Below are 21680 nucleotides of genomic sequence, written 5' to 3'. Positions count from 1 at the left end.
ATACAGAAATTCCATCATAAGTAGCCGTAGTACGGCTGGTGCACAGCTCAGCCATACATAAATAAATTCCCACGACTAAGTATCCAGGTGACAATCAATGCATAGCAAAGCAAACATCACATAGGGAAAAGTACATACCGAGATGTGCACACCAGCCACCGCGCCGTCTCCAGCTGACCCCGACGCACGTTTCGGATTGAAACCTTCCTCAGAGGGCGTCTGAGGAAGGTTTCAATCCGAAACGCGCGTCGGGGTCAGCTATGCATTGATTGTCACCTGGATACTTAGTCGTGGGAATTTATTTATGTATGGCTGAGCTGTGCACCAGCCGTACTACGGCTACTTATGATGGAATTTCTGTATTATATATATGACTTATGCGCTGTCCACTGCTTACATTGGGCATTTCTGTGCCGCATGTTCCCCATGTTCTCCCTGAATCTGTCTAACATTTTTATTATAATAAAGTAATTTTGTATTTCGGACTAAAAAACTGTTGTTGGTGCGTTTTAGTTTTTCTTAATGTCATTCTCCAAGTCAGTTCAGTTACAGCAAAACCAAACTTTATGGCAGATTTTTAATTAAGCAAAATAAATGGAATACTCAGGAAACCAGCAGGAATAAATTCATAACAGAAAGTGGCAACTTGTGACCTAGCTACGTGTCTTGTTCTTTATAGTGTTTGTCCACTAATTAGCAGCTCCTTACTCATGTGCCCAGGGAGGTGAAAATGGGAAAAAAAGAGGCTCAACTCCTAAACGGTACCACCTCACAACACTAATCGGGCAGGGGTGTCATGTGACAGTGATCGCCAGCAGCATTCACGTAGTGTCCTCCTGGAAGAAACACTATATCTCCCGGTTCAGATTGACTCTTGAAAGGGTTGTCCACTACTCGAACAATCACATACATCCGCAGGAAGTCAGAGCGGCTGCTCTCTCACTTTCTCTGGATGTATGTGATATGTCTGAAGGTAAAGAGAGTGAAGGCAGCGCTGATTGGCTGCAGGGGTCACGCATGACATAACAATGTTACGCAATCCTTGAGAGAGCCAGTGTCGACACCGATGGAACGTCACCAGAGGTGAGTATAAATGTTATTATTATAGTGGGGGCAAACGTAGGGATCAAGTAGTGGACAACCCCTTTATGGTCTGCATTAATTAAGTTGGAATACTTAAAGGGGTTTTCCCACAATCAATGTAATTGCAGGACAACCCCTTTAGCAGTATGTGTTCTTTCCTTTCTGATCTATGTACGTTGGTTTAGTACATGTGTTCCCTTCCCATGGCTGAGACCCTGAAGCCCCCATAAACAATAGACAACTGTCTGACGACCAGTCGCCATCTCGCAAATACAATACTTCTACATATCAATGGCAGTTATAATACGGACATGATATATGCTATAAATGACATATTTCTGACATTTACCTTATTTCCTATCTTTTGTACAATCCTCATTCCATTCTAAACGTTCGTTCTTTTAGGACACCTTTGCATCTTGCTTGTGCAAATGGGCATCTGAATGTGGTGAAACTGTTAATAGAAAACAAGGCGAAATTAAATGCTTGTGACAATGATAATCGGACTCCGGTGATGAAGGTACGTGTAAATCTGATGAGGGTTTGGGCACTCGTGTATTGGGAGAATTGGGAGTGTGTAATGCTCTTTTCTGTTACTAGGCTATTCAGTGTCAACATGAACCCTGCGCAACCGTATTGCTTGAACATCGAGCCGATCCTAATGTTGTAGACGTCAATGAGAACGCTGCTCTTCATCTCGCTGCTCTTATTCCATCCATGTCCATAGCAGTTCAGCTCCTCGAACACGGTGCCAACATCAATGCAATGAATAAGGTCAGCTGTTTGTTCCTTTTTATTAGAGTACATGAAAGATATAAAAACCTCCACTTTAGTTTTATATGATCTTTAGCCAAAGTGAGAAAAAACGTAGATATGTGTAGTTTCTTGAATAGTTAGGCAAGTAATCCTGCCATTGATGCGCTACTCTGGAAAATAGGGCGGTGATCTGCTTCTAGTTTACTCAAAAGATGCCCATAATAACTAAATGTAGGAGACGACTTCCTAACCTGTTACGTTATAGACCCAGAAAACGTCCAGCTTGCACCAAAAGTGTACCAATCCTTCTACACAATCGCTGTAATGTTGTATGGTCTTGCTACCCTCATTCCCCACAAGTTAAATCTGCTTGTGCTGCAGCTACGAGTTTTTTTTTGTTTTTTTTTTAGAGTGGCATAATCTTGTTATTATCTCTGCTCAGTGTGCCCCCCCTGCAATCTCTGCTCAGTGTGCCCCCCCTGCAATCTCTGCTCAGTGTGCCCCCCCTGCAATCTCTGCTCAGTGTGCCCCCCCCCTGCAGTCTCTGCTCAGTGTGCCCCCCCCCTGCAGTCTCTGCTCAGTGTGCCCCCCCTGCAGTCTCTGCTCAGTGTGCCCCCCCTACAGTCTCTGCTCAGTGTGCCCCCCCTGCAGTCTCTGCTCAGTGTGCCCCCCCCTGCAGTCTCTGCTCAGTGTGCCCCCCCCCCCTGCAGTCTCTGCTCAGTGTGCCCCCCCTGCAGTCTCTGCTCAGTGTGCCCCCCCTGCAGTCTCTGCTCAGTGTGCCCCCCCCCTGCAGTCTCTGCTCAGTGTGCCCCCCCTGCAGTCTCTGCTCAGTGTGCCCCCCCTGCAGTCTCTGCTCAGTGTGCCCCCCCCTGCAGTCTCTGCTCAGTGTGCCCCCCCCTGCAGTCTCTGCTCAGTGTGCCCCCCCCTGCAATCTCTGCTCAGTGTGCCCCCCCCTGCAGTCTCTGCTCAGTGTGCCCCCCCCCTGCAGTCTCTGCTCAGTGTGCCCCCCCCTGCAGTCTCTGCTCAGTGTGCCCCCCCCTGCAGTCTCTGCTCAGTGTGCCCCCCCCTGCAGTCTCTGCTCAGTGTGCCCTCCCCTGCAATCTCTGCTCAGTGTGCCCCCCCCCTGCAGTCTCTGCTCAGTGTGCCCCCCCCCCTGCAGTCTCTGCTCAGTGTGCCCCCCCCCTGCAGTCTCTGCTCAGTGTGCCCTCCCCTGCAATCTCTGCTCAGTGTGCCCCCCACCTGCAGTCTCTGCTCAGTGTGCCCCCCCCCCCTGCAGTCTCTGCTCAGTGTGCCCTCATCGTTCGACTAACACATATATATATTTTTTTTTCCTTTAAGGATGGCTGTACACCACTTATTCTTGCTGTTACTGAAAATCATCAAGAAATGATGGAGCTTTTAATCAAAGAAGGAGCAGATTTAAATTTAAGGGACAGCAGTGGAAGGTAAAAATCCCTTGCTAGATGGAGACAAGAATGTTCCTAGAATCCTTAAGTTTTCTTTACCAAACATGCAAACTCTCTTCTGAAGTAACTGAGCAGAGATTTTGATGAAGCGTTTACATTATCAATAGAAACCAGTCAGACTGCAGGTTTATAAAGGTTGTCCAGGACTTAGATATTGATGGTCATCATTATCTGATGAGTGGGAGTGCTGGGTCCCTCAGGTCTTGCGTCCAGAAGTGTCTACAATATCTGCAGCTGAGTCATCTCTGTACACTGTGTAGTGGCCTTTATCGGGTACAGAAGCTCAGCTCCCATATTCTTTTAATTGGATAATTGTTTCCGCTATTTGACGTTTTCTAAAGATTTCCAACCAGCCTTAGTGTTTTCTTTGATTTTCCAGCATATCTTTTTAGACTATAGTCTTGACATGTTCTGACCTATATATACACATTAATACTTTTAAAGATTTCACTTCTATGGTTAGTCTTGCCAAGTGCTCTGCTTTCTCAAATCTACTTGTATGTACAGTGGGGAAAAAGTATTGTCAGCCACCAATTGTGCAAGTTCTCCCACTTAAAAAGATGAGAGAGGCTTGTAATTGACATCAGAGGTAGACCACAACTGTAAGAGTGAAAATGAGAAAGCAAATCCAAAAAATCACCTTGTCTGATTTGGCAAAATATATTTAGCAAATTATGGTGGAAAATAAATATTTGGTCACCTAAAAACATGCAAGATTTCTGGCTCTCACAGACCTGAAACTAATTCTTTAAGAGGCTCCTCTGTCCTTCACTCATTACCTGTAGTAATGGCACCTGTTTGAACTTATCAGTATAAAAGACACCTGTCCACAACCACAAACAGTCACACTCCAACCTCCACTATGGTGAAGACCAAAGAGCTGTCAAAGGACACCAGAAACAAAATTGTAGCCCTGCACCAGGCTTGGAAGACTGAATCTGCAATAGGCAAGTGGTGTAATGAAATCAACTGTGGGAGCAATAATAAGAAAATGGAAGACATACAAGTCCACTGATAATCTCCCTTGATCTGGGGCTCCACACAAGATCTCACCCTGTGGGGTCAAAATGATCACAAGAATGGTGAGCAAAAATTCCAGAACCACACGGGGGGGCCCTAGTGAATGACCTGCATAGAGCTGGGGCCACCATAACAAAGGCTACCATCAGTAACACACTACACCACCAGGGACTTAGATCCTGCAGTGTCAGATGTGTCCTCCTGCTTAAGCCAGTACATGTTCAGGCCCGTTTGAAGTTTGCTAGAGAGCATCTGGATTATCCAGAACAGTATTGTGAAAATGTCATATGGTCTGATGAAACCAAAGTAGAACTGGTAGAAACAAGACTCATCGTGTTTGGAGGAGACAGAATGCTGAGAACACTATACCTGGTGGCAACATCATGCTTTGGGGCTGTTTCTCTGCAAAGGGACCAGGATGACTGATCTATGTACATGAAAGAATGACTGGGGCCATGTATCGTGAGATTTTGAGTGCAAACCGCCTTCCATCAGCAAGGGCATTGAAGATGAAACATGGGTGGATCTTTCAGCATGATAATGATCCCAAGCACACCACCAAGGCAACAAAATAGTGGCTTTGTAAGAAGCATATGAAGGTCCTGGAGTGGCCTAGCCAGTCTCCAGATCTCAACCCCATAGAAAACCTTTTGAGGGAGTTGAAAGTCCGTGTTGCCCAGCGACAGGCCCAAAAGATCACTGCTCTAGAGATCTGCATGGAGGAATGGGCCAACATACCACCAACAGTGTGGCATACCATAACATGTGGCCACAAGTGACCTCAGCGAACACTTTGTCAGATAGCACCACTGCAGAGACAAGTGCATAATATTTTCTAGTATTCTCAGATGAGAAAATTCTAGTTATCATACTTGTCCTATGCAAAGTTACTTTTTCACCCAAAATGACTCATCCCTATGTTGCAGCTGTTCCCACCACTAGAGTTGATGCAAATCAATTTCAGCACCCAGACCAGCAGTCAGGTCAGGAATGTTTGGATGGGAACCCTAGGAACCACCTCTTGTCTGATGGCATCACCATTTCTGGACAGCATTGAAATGCTATTAACATTTAAATTGGCATGTTAATAGTGTTTTGGGTCATGACAGGTTCCCTTTAAGTCCTCAAGGGCAAGAATTACTTAGCAGAAGCTCTTTACTTTGCCCAATATAGGGGGTAGTAGTCATGGGGTCCCTTTTATGTTCTCTCATTAGGTCATATAGAAAGGGTTTTTCAATTTGTTCGAATGCTGTAATCCTGTTGTGTTCTCACTGTATCAACTTCCAATTATGCTCTACAAAATTCCATTTTTATTACAGGACCCCTTTAATGATTGCAGCAAGTAACGGCCACATCAGTTTAGTTAAATATCTGCTCCAAAATAATGCTGATAGTTCCTTAAAAGATTTGACTGGTTGGACTGCTGATGATTATGCTGTCAATGATGGCCATCATGCGTAAGTGTTTTGTTTATTTTTGTTTCTTAACATTACTTCTGTATTTGGAGGCATAGTGTAACCCAGGTGGGTTATACAATGGAATTTTGACAATGGGTATATTAGTGACTAAATAATACTGACTGTTAGACTTTACTAGACTTTATAGCATAGTTTTCATTTTTTCCTCATAAAACTCTTCAATATTTATTATAAATATTTTATTAAAGAATAATTAAACTTCATTTTTTCTATATATTCTAAGGGTAATTTGAATACATCGTAATAGGGTTAATTACCCCATTTTGCCTTCGTTGGGAAAGTAGGTGCATAGATCCTTCATGTGACGTATATATTATACCTGTTGTTTGATCCTCTGCACTTTAACTATACAGTAATATTTGTCGTTATTGACTATTTTTGTCTGTACATACAATCACAATTTTTCATATTTGATTGGTGGTATTTCAATCATGTTGATATTTTGTTTTTGTTTTTTGCATGCTATACCCTCTGTATAAAAAGAATCCCTTTTGCTCTTATTGGATAAATCTCGTGGGACTACTACTATATTAAACACCACTTACAGTTAGGTCCATATATATTTGGACAGAGACAACATTTTTCTAATTTTGGTTATAGACATTACCACAATGAATTTTAAACAAAACAATTCAGATGCAGTTGACTTTCAGACTTTCAGCTTTCATTTGAGGGTATCCACATTAAAATTGGATGAAGGGTTTAGAAGTTTCAACTCCTTAACATGTGCCACCCTGTTTTTAAAGGGACCAAAAGTAATTGGACAGATTCAATAATTTTAAGTACTTGGTTGAAAACCCTTTGTTGGCAATGACTGCCTGAAGCCTTGAACTCATGGACATCACCAGACGCTGTGTTTCCTCCTTTTTGATGCTCTGCCAGGCCTTCACTGCGGTGGCTTTCAGTTGCTGTTTGTTTGTGGGCCTTTCTGTCTGAAGTTTAGTCTTTAACAAGTGAAACTCATGCTCAGTTGGGTTGAGATCAGGTGACTGACTTGGCCATTCAAAAATATTCCACTTCTTTGCTTTAATAAACTCCTGGGTTGCTTTGGCTTTATGTTTTTGGTCATCGTTTCATACTACAGATGGACAATGACCCATCAGTTTCTCTGCATTTGGCTGGATCTGAGCGCACAGTATGTCTCTGAATACCTCAGAATTCATTCGGCTGCTTCTGTCCTGTGTCACATCATCAATAAACACTAGTGACCCAGTGCCACTGGCAGCCATGCATGCCCAAGCCATCACACTGCCTCCGCCGTGTTTTACAGATGATGTGGTATGCTTTGGATCATGAGCTGTACCACGCCTTTGCCATACTTTTCTCTTTCCATCCTTCTGGTAGAGGTTGACCTTGGTTTCATCTGTCCAAAGAATGTTCTTCCAGAACTGTGCTGGCTTTTTTAGATGTTTTTTAGCAAAGTCCAGTCTAGCCTTTTTATTCTTGATGCTTATGAGTGGCTTGCACCGTGCAGTGAACCCTCTGTAGTTACTTTCATGCAGTCTTCTCTTTATGGTAGATTTGGATATTGATATGCCTACCTCCTGGGGAGTGTTGTTCACTTGGTTGGCTGTTGTGAAGGGGTTTCTCTTCACCATGGAGATTATTCTGCGATCATCCACCACTGTTGTCTTCCGTGGGCGCCCAGGTCTTTTTGCATTGAAGAGTTCACCAGTGCTTTCTTTCTTTCTCAGGATGTACCAAACTGTAGATTTTGCCACTCCTAAGGCTACGTTCAGATTAGCGTTGCGCGCCGCTGCGTCGGCGACGCAACGCACGACGCACGAAAAAACGCGTGCAAACGCACGCAAAAACGCTGCGTTTTGCGACGCGTGCGTCGTTTTTTTGACGAAATCGGACGCAAGAAAAATGCAACTTGTTGCATTTTCTTGCGTCCGACGCTAGCGTCAAAAACGACGCACGTGTCGGAAAACGCATGCGTCCCCCATGTTAAACATAGGGGCGCATGACGCGTGCGTCGCCGCTGCGTTTCCCGACGCAGCGTCGGGAAACGCTAATCTGAACGTAGCCTAATATTGTAGCAATTTATCGGATGGGTTTTTTCTGTTTTCGTAGTTTAAGGATGGCTTCTTTCACCTGCATGGAGAGCTCCTTTGGAAGGTTTTTCTGTGAAGTAAACATGCGGTCAAATGCAAGCAGCACACCTCAAATCAACTCCAGGCCTTTCATCTGCTTAATTGAGAATGACATAACGAAGGGTTTGCCCACACCTGTCCATGAAATAGCCTTGGAGTCAATTGTCCAATTACTTTTGGTCCCTTTAAAAACAGGGTGGCACATGTTAAGGAGCTGAAACTCCTAAACCCTTCATCCAATTTTAATGCGGATACCCTCAAAGGAAAGCTGAAAGTCTGAACTTCAACTGCATCTGAATTGTTTTGTTTAAAATTCATTGTGGTAATGTCTATAACCAAAATTAGAAAAATGTTGTCTTTGTCCAAATATATATGGACTTAACTGTATATACCTGATTGGTGGGGCATCTCCTTTGTATATGCCTGTATACACAATAATATACGTTGGAACTATTCTACCTTCCCACTGCTTAATGTCATCTTGTCTTTGTGTTTTCTAATTGTTTTTAAGTCCTTCAGCACTTTTGTTTCAATAAGGCATTTCTATTGGCCTTCATGTTTGGGTGTGCACCATTATTCTGCGTAGCTGCTTCTCTTACTATGTGGCTATTTTCCCTTGTGCAGTCAGTTGTAGCACCCCTTATTGTTATTGTTTCATATACATCTTTTGTGTTGCCCATTATTTTCATTGTATATAGCGCAGCTGTCTTCCTCTTGCATTTGTGCTGTCAGTAATTGCCAATGTGAAATCTGGTTAGACACATCAGTCTTACCATAACACACAGAGAAGGTGTTGACCTTCTCTGTGCCTGTGTTTTTTTTTTTTTTTTCTATTTTTCTTTTTTCTTCCCCTGCATAACACCGCCTGCTTATGATTGGGCAACTTCAAACACTGAAAAAAGTAAGCGCCAAGGAGAGAGAATCTCTGCTAACACCACCTCACTGAAGATTCGGAATAAATAATTTTTCATTCAGATCTTCAACTTTTATCATGCTGTAGCCAGTTTTGCATATACAAAGTGGTGAACGGTCCTCAGTCACAGCTTAGCATCTAGTTTCTCCATAATTTCAGCAAAATTGGGAAATTAACCCCTTTAAGAAATTTATCCAAATTGAATTTCTAACGTAAAAATAAAAAGTCAAGTTTATATGTGATATACTGTACAACTGTGGAATATATAAGTTTGGACACCTTTGGTCAAAATTACCTTTTTTGTGAACCGTAAAGCAAGTTGAAGATTAAATGATCTCTAAAAGGCCTTTGTATTTTAGGCAAAAACATATTATAATCTTTTACATTTTAAAAATTACTAAAAGGAAAATGGTTCAATTCAAAAGTTAGTACCTAGTAGCGCCCCCTTTTGAAAGTATCACAGCTTGTAAATGCTTTATGTAGCCAGCCAAGAGTCTTTCAATTCTTGTTTGATGGATTTTCATCCATTCTTCCTTGGGAAATTCTTCCACTTCTGTGATATTGCTGGGTTGTCTTGCATGCACTGAAAATCTGTGGCTAGACCTCAAAATAGCAATGATGTTCAGATCAGGGGACTGTGAGGGCCATTATAAAATCTTCAGTTTGCGCCTTTTGAGGTAGTCTGTTGTGGATTTTGACGTGTAGTTAGGATCATTATCCATTTGTAGAAGCCATCCTCTTGTTAACTTGTTTGCATCAAGAATTTGGTGAAATTTCATTGAACCCATTCTTCCCTCTGCCCATTAACTGTTCCCCTTGCCATTGGCTGCAACACAACCTCAAAGCATGATTGATCCTCCCCCATGCTTAACCCCTTCCCGACCTTTGACGCATACGCTGCGTCATGAAAGTCGGTGCCATTCCGACCCATGACGCAGCATATGCGTCATGGAAAGATCGCGTCCCTGCAGGCCGGGTGAAAGGGTTAATTCCCATTTCACCCGATCTGCAGGGACAGGGGGAGTGGTAGTTTAGCCCAGGGGGGGTGGCTTCACCCCCTCGTGGCTACGATCGCTCTGATTGGCTGTTGAAAGTGAAACTGCCAATCAGAGTGATTTGTAATATTTCACCTAAAAAACTGGTGAAATATTACAATCCAGCCATGGCCGATGCTGCAATATCATCGGCCATGGCTGGAAACACTTATGTGCACCCACCCCACTCCTCCGATCGCCCCCCCAGCCCCCCGATCTGTGGTCTGCTCCCCTCCGTCCTGTGCTCCGCTCCCCCGTCCTCCTGTCCGCTTCCCCGTGCACCAATCACACCCCCCGCGCTCCAATCAAACCCCCCCGCACTCCGATCCCCCCCCCCCGCACACAGCGACCCCCCCGTGCTCCGATCCACCCCCCCCGCACAGCGATCCCTCACCCCGTGCTCCAATCCTTCCCCGTGTTCCGATCCACCCCCCCCCCATGATCCGATCCACCCCCCCGTGCTTCGACGCCCCCCCCGTGCCCTGATCTCCCCCCCCCTTATACTTACCTGGCCGCCCGAGGTCCGTCCGTCTTCTTTCCTGGGCGCCGCCATCTTCCAAAATGGCGGGCGCATGTGCAGTGCGCCCGCCGAATCTGCCGGCCGGCAGATTCGTTCCAGAGTGAATTTTGATCACTGAGATAGGTTATATCTCAGTGATCAAAATAAAAAAAATAGTAAATGACCCCCCCCCCCCTTTGTCACCCCCATAGATAGGGACAATAAAAAAAATAAAGAATTTTTTTTTTTTCACTAAGGTTGGGGTAAGAACTAGGGTTAGGGGTAGGGTTAGGGGTAGGGTTAGGGGTAGGGTTAGGGGTAGGGTTAGGGCTAGGGTTAGGGTTAGGGGTAGGGTTAGGGCTAGGGTTAGGGTTTCGGTATGTGCACACGTATTCTGGTCCTATGCGGATTTTTCCGCAGCGGATTTGAAAAATCCACAGTGCTAAACCGCTGCCGATTTATCGTGGATTTACCGCGGTTTTTCTGCGCATTTCACTGCGGTTTTACAACTGCGATTTTCTATTGGAGCAGTTGTAAAACCGCTGCGGAATCCGCAGAAAGAAGTGACATGCTGCGGAATGTAAACCGCTGCGTTTCCGTGCAGTTTTTCCGCAGCATGTGTACAGCGATTTTTGGTTCCCATAGGTTCACATTGAACTGTAAACTCATGGGAAACTGCTGCGGATCCGCAGCGTTTTCCGCAGCGTGTGCACATACCTTTAGAATTAGGCTATGTGCACACGGTGCGGATTTGGCTGCGGATCCGCAGCAGTGTTCAATCACGTTTACAGTACCATGTAAACATATGGAAAACCAAATCCGCTGTGCCCATGGTGCAGAAAATACCGCGCGGGAACGCTGCGTTGTATTTTCCGCAGCATGCCAATTCTTTGTGCGGATTCCGCAGCGTTTTACACCTGTTCCTCAATAGGAATCCACAGGTGAAATCCGCACAAAAAACACTGGAAATCCACGGTAAATCCACAGGTAAAACGCAGTGCCTTCTACCCGCGGATTTTTCAAAAATGATGCTGAAAAATCTCATACGAATCCGCAACGTTGGCACATAGCCTTAGAGTTGGGTTGGAATTAGGGTTGTGGTTAGGGGTGTGTTGGGGTTAGGGTTGTGGTTAGGGGTGTGTTGGGGTTAGGGTTGTGATTAGGGTTATGGCTACAGTTGGGATAAGGGTTAGGGGTGTGTTGGAGGTAGAATTGAGGGGTTTCCACTGTTTAGGCACTTCAGGGGGTCTCCAAACGCAACATGGCGCCACCATTTGATTCCAGCCAATCTTGTATTCAAAAATTCAAATGGGCTCCCTCACTTCTGAACCCCGACGTGTGCCCAAACAGTGGTTTACCCCCACATATGGGGTACCAGCATACTCAGGACAAACTGCGCAACAATTACTGGGGTCCAATTTCTCCTGTTACCCTTGAGAAAATAAAAAATTGCTTGCTAAAACATCATTTTTGAGGAAAGAAAAATGATTTTTTATTTTCACGGCTCTGCGTTGTAAACGTCTGTGAAGCACTTGGGGGTTCAAAGTGCTCACCACATATCTAGATAAGTTCCTTGGGGGGTCTAGTTTCCAAAATGGGGTCACTTGTGGGGGGTTTCTACTGTTTAGGCACACCAGGGGCTCTGCAAACGCAATGTGACGCCCGCAGACCATTCCATCAAAGTCTGCATTTCAAAAGTCACTACTTCCCTTCTGAGCCCCCACGTGTGCCCAAACAGTGGTTTACCCCCACACATGGGGTATCAGCGTACTCAGGAGAAACTGGACAACAACTTTTGTGGTCCAATTTCTCCTGTAACCCTTGGGAAAATAAAAAATTCTGGGCTAAAAAATTATTTTTGAGGAAAGAAAACGTATTTATTATTTTCACTGCTCTGTGTTATGAACTTCTGTGAAGCACTTGGGGGTTCAAAGTGCTCACCTCACATCTAGATAAGTTCCTTTCGGGGTCTAGTTTCCAAAATGGGGTCACTTGTGGGGGGTTTCTACTGTTTAGCCACATCAGGGGCTCTGCAAACGCAACGTGACGCCCACAGAGCATTCCATCAAAGTCTGCATTTCAAAACGTCACTACTTCACTTCCGAGCCCCAGCATGTGCCTAAACAGTGGTTTACCCCCACATATGGGGTATCAGCGTACTCAGGAGAAACTGGACAACAACTTTTGGGGTCAAATTTCTCCTGTTACCCTTGGGAAAATAAAAAATTGCGGGCTAAAATTCATTTTTGAGAAAATAATTTTTTTTTTTTATTTTCATGGCTCTGCGTTATAAACTTCTGTGAAGCACTTGAGGGTTCAAAGTGCTCACTACACATCTAGATTAGTTCCTTTGGGGGTCTAGTTTCCAAAATGGGGTAATTTGTGGGGGATCTCCAATGTTTAGGCACACAGGGGCTCTCCAAACGCGACATGGTGTCCGCTAATGATTGGAGATAATTTTCCATTTAAAAAGCCAAATGGCGTGCCTTCCCTTCTGAGCCCTGCCGTGCGCCCAAACAGTGGTTTACCCCCACATATGGGGTATCTGCATACTCAGGACAAACTGGACAACAACATTTGTGGTCCAATTTCTCCTATTACCATTGGCAAAATAGGAAATTCCAGGCTAAAAAATCATTTTTGAGAAAAGAAAAATTATTTTTTATTTTCATGGCTCTGCATTATAAACTTCTGTGAAGCACCTGGGGGTTTAAAGTGCTCAGTATGCATCTAGATAAGTTCCTTGGGGGGTCTAGTTTCCAAAATGGGGTCACTTGTGGGGGAGCTCCATTGCATAGGCACACAGGGGCTCTCCAAATGCGACATGGTGTCCGCTAACAATTGGAGCTAATTTTCCATTCAAAAAGTTAAAAGGCGCGCCTTCCCTTCCGAGCCCTGCCGTGTGCCCAACCAGTGGTTTACCCCCACATATGAGGTATCGGCGTACTCGGGAGAAATTGCTCAACAAATTTTAGGATCCATTTTATCCTATTGCCCATGTGAAAATGAAAAAATTGAGGCGAAAATAAATTTTTTGTGAAAAAAAAGTACTTTTTCATTTTTACGGATCAATTTGTGAAGCACCTGAGGGTTTAAAGTGCTCACTAGGCATCTAGATAAGTTCCTTGGGGGGTCCAGTTTCCAAAATGGGGTCACTTGTGGGGGAGCTCCAATGTTTAAGCACACAGGGTCTCTCCAAACGCGACATGGTGTCCGCTAACGATGGAGATAATTTTTCATTCAAAAAGTCAAATGGCGCTCCTTCCCTTCCGAGCCTTACCATGTGCCCAAACAGTGGTTTACCCCCACATGTGAAGTATCGGTGTACTCAGGAGAAATTGCCAAACAAATTTTAGGATCCATTTTATCCTGTTGTCCATGTGAAAATGAAAAAATTGAGGCTAAAAGAATTTTTTTGTGAAAAAAAAGTACTTTTTCATTTTTACGGATCAATTTGTGAAGCACCTGGGGGTTTAAAGGGCTCACTATGCATCTAGATAAGTTCCTTGGGGCGTCTAGTTTCCAAAATGGGGTCACTTGTGGGGGAGCTCCAATTTTTAGGCACACGGGGGCTCTCCAAATGTGACATGGTGTCCGCTAAAGAGTGCAGCCAATTTTTCATTCAAAAAGTCAAATGGCGCTCCTTCCCTTCCAAGCCCTGCCGTGCGCCCAAACAGTGGTTTACCCCCACATATGAGGTATCAGCGTACTCAGGACAAATTGGACAACAACGTACGTGGTTCAGTTTCTCCTTTTACCATTGGGAAAATAAAAAAATTGTTGCTGAAAAATAATTTTTGTGACTAAAAAGTTAAATGTTCATTTTTTCCTTCCATGTTGCTTCTGCTGCTGTGAAGCACCTGAAGGGTTAATAAACTTCTTGAATGTGGTTTTGTGCACCTTGAGGGGTGCAGTTTTTAGAATGGTGTCACTTTTGGGTATTTTCAGCCATATAGACCCCTCAAACTGACTTCAAATGTGAGGTGGTCCCTAAAAAAAATGGTTTTGTAAATTTCGTTGTAAAAATGAGAAATCGCTGGTCAAATTTTAACCCTTATAACTTCCTAGCAAAAAAAAATTTTGTTTCCAAAATTGTGCTGATGTAAAGTAGACGTGTGGGAAATGTTATTTATTAACTATTTTGTGTCACATAACTCTCTGGTTTAACAGAATAAAAATTCAAAATGTGAAAATTGCGAAATTTTCAAAATTTTCGCCAAATTTCCGTTTTTATCACAAATAAACACAGAATTTATTGACCTAAATTTACCACTAACATGAAGCCCAATATGTCACGAAAAAACAATCTCAGAACCGCTAGGATCCATTGAAGCGTTCCTGAGTTATTACCTCATGAAGGGACACTGGTCAGAATTGCAAAAAACGGCAAGGTCTTTAAGGTCAAAATAGGCTGGGTCATGAAGGGGTTAATGGTTGGCGAGATGTTCTTTTCCTGAAATTCTGTGCCCTTTTTTCTCCACACATACCTTTAGGCCATGTGCACACGTTCAGTGTTTTTCGCGTTTTTTTCGCTATGAAAACGTGATAAAAACCGAGAAAAAAATGCTTACATATGCCTCCTATTATTTACAGTGTATTCCGCATTTCTTGTGCAAATGTTGCATTTTTTTCCGCGAAAAAAATCGCATTGCGGAAAAAAAAGCAACATGTTCATTAAATTTGCAGAATTGCGGGGATTCCGCACACCTAGGAATGCATTGATCTGCTTACTTTCCGCATGGGGCTGTGCACACCATGCGGGAAGTAAGCAGATCATGTGCGGTTGGTACCCAGGGTGGAGGAGAGGAGACTCTCTTCCACGGACTGGGCACCATATAATTGGTAAAAAAAAAAGAATTAAAATTAAAATAAAAAATAGTGATATACTCACCTTCGATGGCCCCGGAGTCTTCCCGCCTCTCAGCGGTGCACACTGCCGCTTCAGTTCCTGTAGATGATGTGTGTGAAGGACCTGCGATGACGTCGCCGTCTTGTGATTGGTCGCGTGACCGCGACGTCATCGAAGGTCCTGCACACACACCATCTATAGGAACGGACGCCGCTGAGGAGATCGGCTGTGTGCAGGGGAGTATAACCATTTTTTTAAATTATTTTTAAACATTCTATCTTTTACTATTGATGCTGCATCTATAGCAAAAAGTTGGTCACACTTGTCAAACACTATGTTTGACAAGTGTGACCAACCTGTCAGTCAGTTTTCCAAGCGATGCTACAGATCGCTCGGAAAACTTTAGCATTCTGCAAGCTAATTTCGCTTGCAAAATGCTAAAAAAAAAAACGGGAAAAAAACGCATACCCTGAAGAAAACCGGAAATTTTCTGCAAGAAATCCGCATTTTTTTTTTTTTTTTTTTTTGCGTTTTCTTAGCATTTTGCAAGCGAAATTAGCTTGCAGAATGCTAAAGTTTTCCAAGCGATCTGTAGCATCGCTTGGAAAACTGACTGACAGGTTGGTCACACTTGTCAAACATAGCGTTTGACAAGTGTGACCAACTTTTTACTATAGATGCTGCCTATGCAGCATCAATAGTAAAGGATAGAATATTTAAAAATAATAAAAAAAAAAATGGTTATACTTACCTGCAGACAGCCGATCTCCTCAGCAGCGTCCGTTCCTATAGATGGTATGTGTGTGCAGGACCTTCGATGACGTCGGTCACGCGACCAATCACAAGACTGCGACGTCACCGCAGGTCCTTCACACAGAGCATCTATAGGAATGGAAGAGAGAGCATGCACCGATGAGAGGCGGAAGGACTCCGGAGCCATCAGAGGGTAAGTATATCACTATTTTTTATTTTAATTCTTTTTTTTTAACCAATTATATGGTTCCCAGGGCCTGGTGGAGAGTCTCCTCTCCTCCACCCTGGGTACCAACCGCCCATAATCTGCTTACTTCCCGCATGGTGTGCACAGCCCCATGCGGAAAGTAAGCAGATCAATGCATTCCTAGGTGTGCAGAATCCCCGCAATTCCGCAAATTTAATGAACATGTTGCTTTTTTTTCCGCAATGCGATTTTTTTTCGCGGGAAAAAAAAGCAACATTTGCACAAGAAATGCGGAATACACTTTAAATAATAGGATGCATATGTAAGTGGTTTTTCACGTTTTTATCGCGAAAAAACACGAAAAAAATGCGAAAAATACTGAACGTGTGCACATGGCCTTAATCTAATAGATTTGATTTTAACCTAAACCATAGGACTTGTTTGCAAAATGCCTGAGGCTTGTTTAGATGTTCTTTTGAATACTTCTGATCCTTAACTTTATGGTAAGGACGCAAGAGAGGTTTTAGGTTTTCTTCTGATGACTGTTCCATGAAGGCCATATTTGTGCAGGTGTCTCTGGACAGTACAATGACGTACCACAAATCCAGAGTCTGCTAATTTTTTCTGAAGGTCTTTTGCAGACAATCTTGGGTTCTGATTTGCCTCTCTAGCAAAGCTGCAAGCAGATCTCACTGAAATTTTGCTTGGTCTTCCGGACATTGACCTCCATTGTTCCATTTTAATTACATTTCAAACTGAGGAAAGGGCAACTTGAAAATGCTTTGCTTTCTTCTTATAGCCTTCTGCTTTGTAAGCCTCCACCATTTTTCATTTTTAGAGTGCTAGGCAGCTATTTAGAAGAACCCATGGCTGCTGTTTTTTTAGCACAATGTTAGAGGAGGCTCGGTTTTTATGAATGGGAAATTTGTATCACCTGACCATTAATGCTGATGGTGAACAAGCTATAACCCTAACAAATTAATTAAGGTCTGCAACCTTGGTTGCAGACATCTGAGCACACAAATCTCCAAGGGTTCCCAAACTTTTGCATCAACTTTTTTGTTGCTTAACCCCTTAGCAACCGCCGATACGCCTTTTAACGGCGGCCGCTAAGGGTACTTAAGCCACAGCGCCGTTAATTAACGGCGCTGTGGCTTAAGTACATAGCGCCCCCCAGAGGCCTATTTTCTCCGGGGTCTCGGCTGCCGGGGGTAGCCGAGACCCCAGAGAACATGATTCGGGTCGGTTTTCACCGACCCCGCTTTTGCGATCGCCGGTAATTAACCGTTTACCGGCGATCACAAAAAAAAAAAAAAAAAACGCATTAGTATTGTGTTTCTCTCCCCTCTAATGTGATCGGACATTAGAGGGGAGAGAAATAGGGTCCCCCGAGCCCCCCACGGTACCTTATGTACCGGAGAAGGTGCACCCCCGGTCCCCGACCCTCCTCCTAGCTGTCCGGGCTCCAAAATGGCGGGCGCATGTGCAGATGCGCCCGCCAAAGCCTAGCTTCCCCCAGTGTATTGGGGTCTGTTTTTACAGACCCCCTGGAGCGATCGCAGACCCCCTGGAGCGATCGCAATCCCGGGGGTCTTGCTTAGTGGCCCCAGTAGTACAATTTGGAACAATTGATAAATAATATTTTAATTAGTAGATCCCATTTTACCCCATTTCACAATTCCAGAACTTGATCAATCCCATACCAAACTACTATCCCAACAAATTCTCGTCCACGTACCCACGTCTGTACGCTCTAGAGTGTGGACCCCACAAATGTTCTTGCAAAGTCAGGTCATCTGAAAATTCTACGACTCGATCAATCCCATACCAAACTACTATCCCAACAAATTCTCATCCACGTACCCACGTCTGTACGCTCTAGAGTGTGGACCCCACAAATGTTCTTGCAAAGTCAGGTCATCTGAAAATTCTACGACTCGATCAATCCCATACCAAACTACTATTCCAACAAATTCTCGTCCACGTACCTATGTCAATAAGCGTTAGAATGTGGACCCCAGAAATGATCATGAAAAGTGAGATTATCTGAAAATGAATTCTAGGACTTGATTACTCACAAACATTTTTGACCATTTATCTAACTTTGACTGTTTTTATAACTGTCTTGCTACACAAAACTTTGGCTTCCATTTATATTACTTATATTTATGTTGATGATACGGGCATGATCATTTTATTGTAGGATTTCTAAAAAATGAGGAAGTTCCGTACTTATACACTATGGGCTTTACTTTATGGTTCTTGCCGAACCTCTGGTACCAGACAATACTTTCTATAGAGAACTGGTTGTTTTGTGCATATAGCGGTTCTGACCTTGGCGGGTGGGAGCTTGCTATGGTGTACCACGTCTATTGGCACATTCGTCTCTCATATAGGGATTGATGGAGCTAAAAGGACGTTGTACGACCAGTCTCTGAAAGTGTCTGCCATTCTAGCCCTGATGGTGTTCTTTCATCTTTGGAACAAACTCCGCTTTGCCACATAGTTGGCTGCATTTTCCTACACATTTTGCCCTTCATTCCAGTACAGTTTATTCTTCCTGCTACAATATACGCAAATGCGGGACAACTGTTTTGTTAGCAAGACCAATTTTCTAGTCAGCCATTGTGTTTTAGGAGCATGCCTCCCTCTGTGAGTAATAATTCCTGGAAGGATTTTCTTATATTCTTGCTCAGTGTCTCTAGAAGCTTTGAATGGGTCTTGGATCTTCAATTTCAAATAAAGCCAAATTTGTCACATTGTGCCCCTTTCTGTCCAAGCCCTGCCATTTGTCCAAACAGAACTTTTTGACTACATATGGGATATCGCTGCGCTCATAATAAAGTGGGTAACGAATTGTGGGGTCCACTTTTTGATGTTATTTCTGAAAAAGTGAGACATTCAGGTCTAAAACAAGATTCTCGTGGAAAAAAATGAATTTTTTCAATATGACGACCTAATGTTATCAAACTCTGTGTCATACATGTGGGTTCAAATTGCTCAATATACCCCTGATTAAAATCTTTGAGGGGTGTAGTTTCCAAAACGGGGTCAGTTGTGGGGGGTTTCTGCTGTTAGGCACATCTACAAACCCAAAATGGCGTCCGCTCTCACAATTAAGAGATTAAAAAGTCAAACGGCGCACCTTCCCTTCCAAGCTCCGCAGTGCGCTCAAACAGAGGTTTACCCCCACATACGGGGTATCGACATACTCAGGACAAATGGCACAACAACTTTTGGGGTCCATTTTGTCTTGCTACCCTTGGGAAAATAAATAATTGGGGGTGAAAAGATCATTTTTGTGAAAAAAAAAATGATTTTTAATTTTTTCGGCTCTACGTTATAAACTTGTGTGAAGCACTTGGGGGTTCAAAGTGTTGACCACACACCTAGATAAGTTCCTTAGGGGTCTAGTTTCCAAAATGGTGTCACTTGTGGGGGGTTTCCACTGTTTAGGCACATCAGGGGCTCTCCAAACGCGACATGGTGTCCGATCTCAATTCCAGAGAATTCTATGTTGAAAAAGTCAAATGGCGCTCCTTCCCTTCTGAGCTCTACTGTGCACCCAAACAGAGGTTTACCCCCACATACGGGGTATCGACATACTCAGGACAAATTGCACAACAACTTTTGGGGTCCATTTTGTCTTGCTACCCTTGGGAAAATAAAAAATTGGGGGTGAAAAGATCATTTTTGTGAAAAAAAAATGATTTTTAATTTTTTCGGCTCTACGTTATAAACTTGTGTGAAGCACTTGGGGGTTCAAAGTGTTGACCACACACCTAGATAAGTTCCTTAGGGGGTCTAGTTTCCAAAATGGTGTCACTTGTGGGGGGTTTCCACTGTTTAGGCACATCAGCGGCTCTCCAAACGCGACATGGTGTCCGATCTCAATTCCAGGGAATTCTATGTTGAAAAAGCCAAATGGCGCTCCTTCCCTCCTGAGCTCTACTGTGCACCCAAACAGTGGTCCTTCCCCACATATGGGGTATCGGCATTCTCCGGACAAATTGCACAACAAATTATGTGGTTCATTTTCTTTTTTTACACATGTGAAAATAAAAAAAATTGGTTCTGAAGTAAAATATTTGTGAAAAAAAGTAAAATGTTCATTTTTTCCTTCCACATTGCTTCAGTTCCTGTGCAGCAACTGAAGGGTTAATAAACTTCTTGAATGTGGTTTTGCGCACCTTGAGGGGTGCAGTTTTTAGAATGGTGTCAATTTTGGGCATTTTCTGCTACATAGACCCCTCAAACTGACTTCAAATGTGAGGTTGTCCCTAAAAAAAATGGTTTTGTAAATTTTGCTGCAAAAATAAGATATTGCTGGTCAAATTTTAACCCTTATAACTCCATAATAATTTTTTTTTTTTTTTTCCAAAATTGTGCTGATGTAAAGTAGACATATGGGAAATGTTATTTATTGACCATTTTGTGTGACATATCTCTTTGATGTAAGGGAATAAAAATTCAAATGTTGAAAATTGCGAAATTTTCAAAATTTTCGCCATATTTCCGTTTTTTTAATAAATAAAAGCAAGTAATATCAAAAAAATGTTACCACTGACATGAAGTACAATATGTCACGAAAAAAACAGTCTCAGAATCAGCGGGATCCGTTGAAGCGTTCCAGAGTTATAACCTCATAAAGTGACAGTGGTCAGAATTGTAAAAATTGGCTCGGTCATTAAGTACCAAATTGGCTCTGTCACTAAGGGGTTAAAATACAAAGTAAATATTTAATCTTTAACTTTAGGCCTTTTAGGCTGTGATCACACGTTGCGGTTTTTTCGTGGTTTTCCCCAATAAAAACACTATAAAACCGCAAAAAAAAACGCATACAATAAGCATCCCATAATTTAGAATGAATTCCGCATGTTTTGTGCACATGATGCGTTTTTTTCCGCGAAAAAAACGCATCGCGGCAAAAAACGCAGCATGTTCATTAATTTTCCATTTTTTTTGCGGATTTCCCACTCCAAAATGCATTGGGAAGTGTCCAGGAAAAATTGCGGCAAAAATGCGGCAAAAACGCATGCGGTTTTCTTGCGGATTTCTTGCAGAAAATGTCCGGAATTCTCAGGAATTTTCTGCAAGAAATCCTGAACGTGTGCACATAGCCTTAGGGTATGTGCACATGTTCAGGATTTCTTGCAGAAATTTCCTGACAAAAACCGGACATTTCTGCCATGCGTTTTTTTCGCGCGTTTTGTGTTTTTTTGTTTTTTTTTTTCTGCGTTTTTTCCCAATGCATTAAATAGTGGTAAAAACGCAAAAAATCTGCAAAATTAATGAACATTCTGCTTTTTTTTTTACTGCGATGCGTTTTTTCGCGGAAAAAAAAGCATCATGTGCACAAAAATTGCAAAATGCATTCTAAATGATAGGATGCATATGTATGCGTTTTTATTGTAAAAAAAAAAAAAAAAACCACGAAAAAACCTGAACGTGTGCACATAGCCTTAGAGATCATGTCACCTTCAATTTGCTTAACTGTTGACAAGAACAGTAATTTTAACCAGAGGTGCCCAAACTTTTACATGCCA

General features: G+C 43.1%; 1 protein-coding gene across 7 annotated transcripts in view; it reads left to right on the top strand.

The window, feature by feature from the left end:
* Positions 1-21680, top strand: part of ANKRD26 (ankyrin repeat domain containing 26) — a 169118-nt gene that overhangs the window by 6153 nt on the left and 141285 nt on the right. For all 7 annotated transcript variants that reach the window (XM_069764859.1, XM_069764861.1, XM_069764860.1 and 4 more), the window contains exons 2-5: positions 1489-1603; positions 1684-1857; positions 3178-3284; positions 5645-5782. In XM_069764859.1, coding sequence (XP_069620960.1) covers positions 1489-1603; positions 1684-1857; positions 3178-3284; positions 5645-5782 — 534 coding nt within the window. The remainder of the gene's footprint in view (positions 1-1488; positions 1604-1683; positions 1858-3177; positions 3285-5644; positions 5783-21680) is intronic.

Source organism: Ranitomeya imitator, chromosome 4, assembly GCF_032444005.1.
Source record: "Ranitomeya imitator isolate aRanImi1 chromosome 4, aRanImi1.pri, whole genome shotgun sequence".
Taxonomy (NCBI): Eukaryota; Metazoa; Chordata; class Amphibia; order Anura; family Dendrobatidae; genus Ranitomeya; species Ranitomeya imitator.
This window is presented reverse-complemented; position numbering and strand designations above follow the sequence as displayed.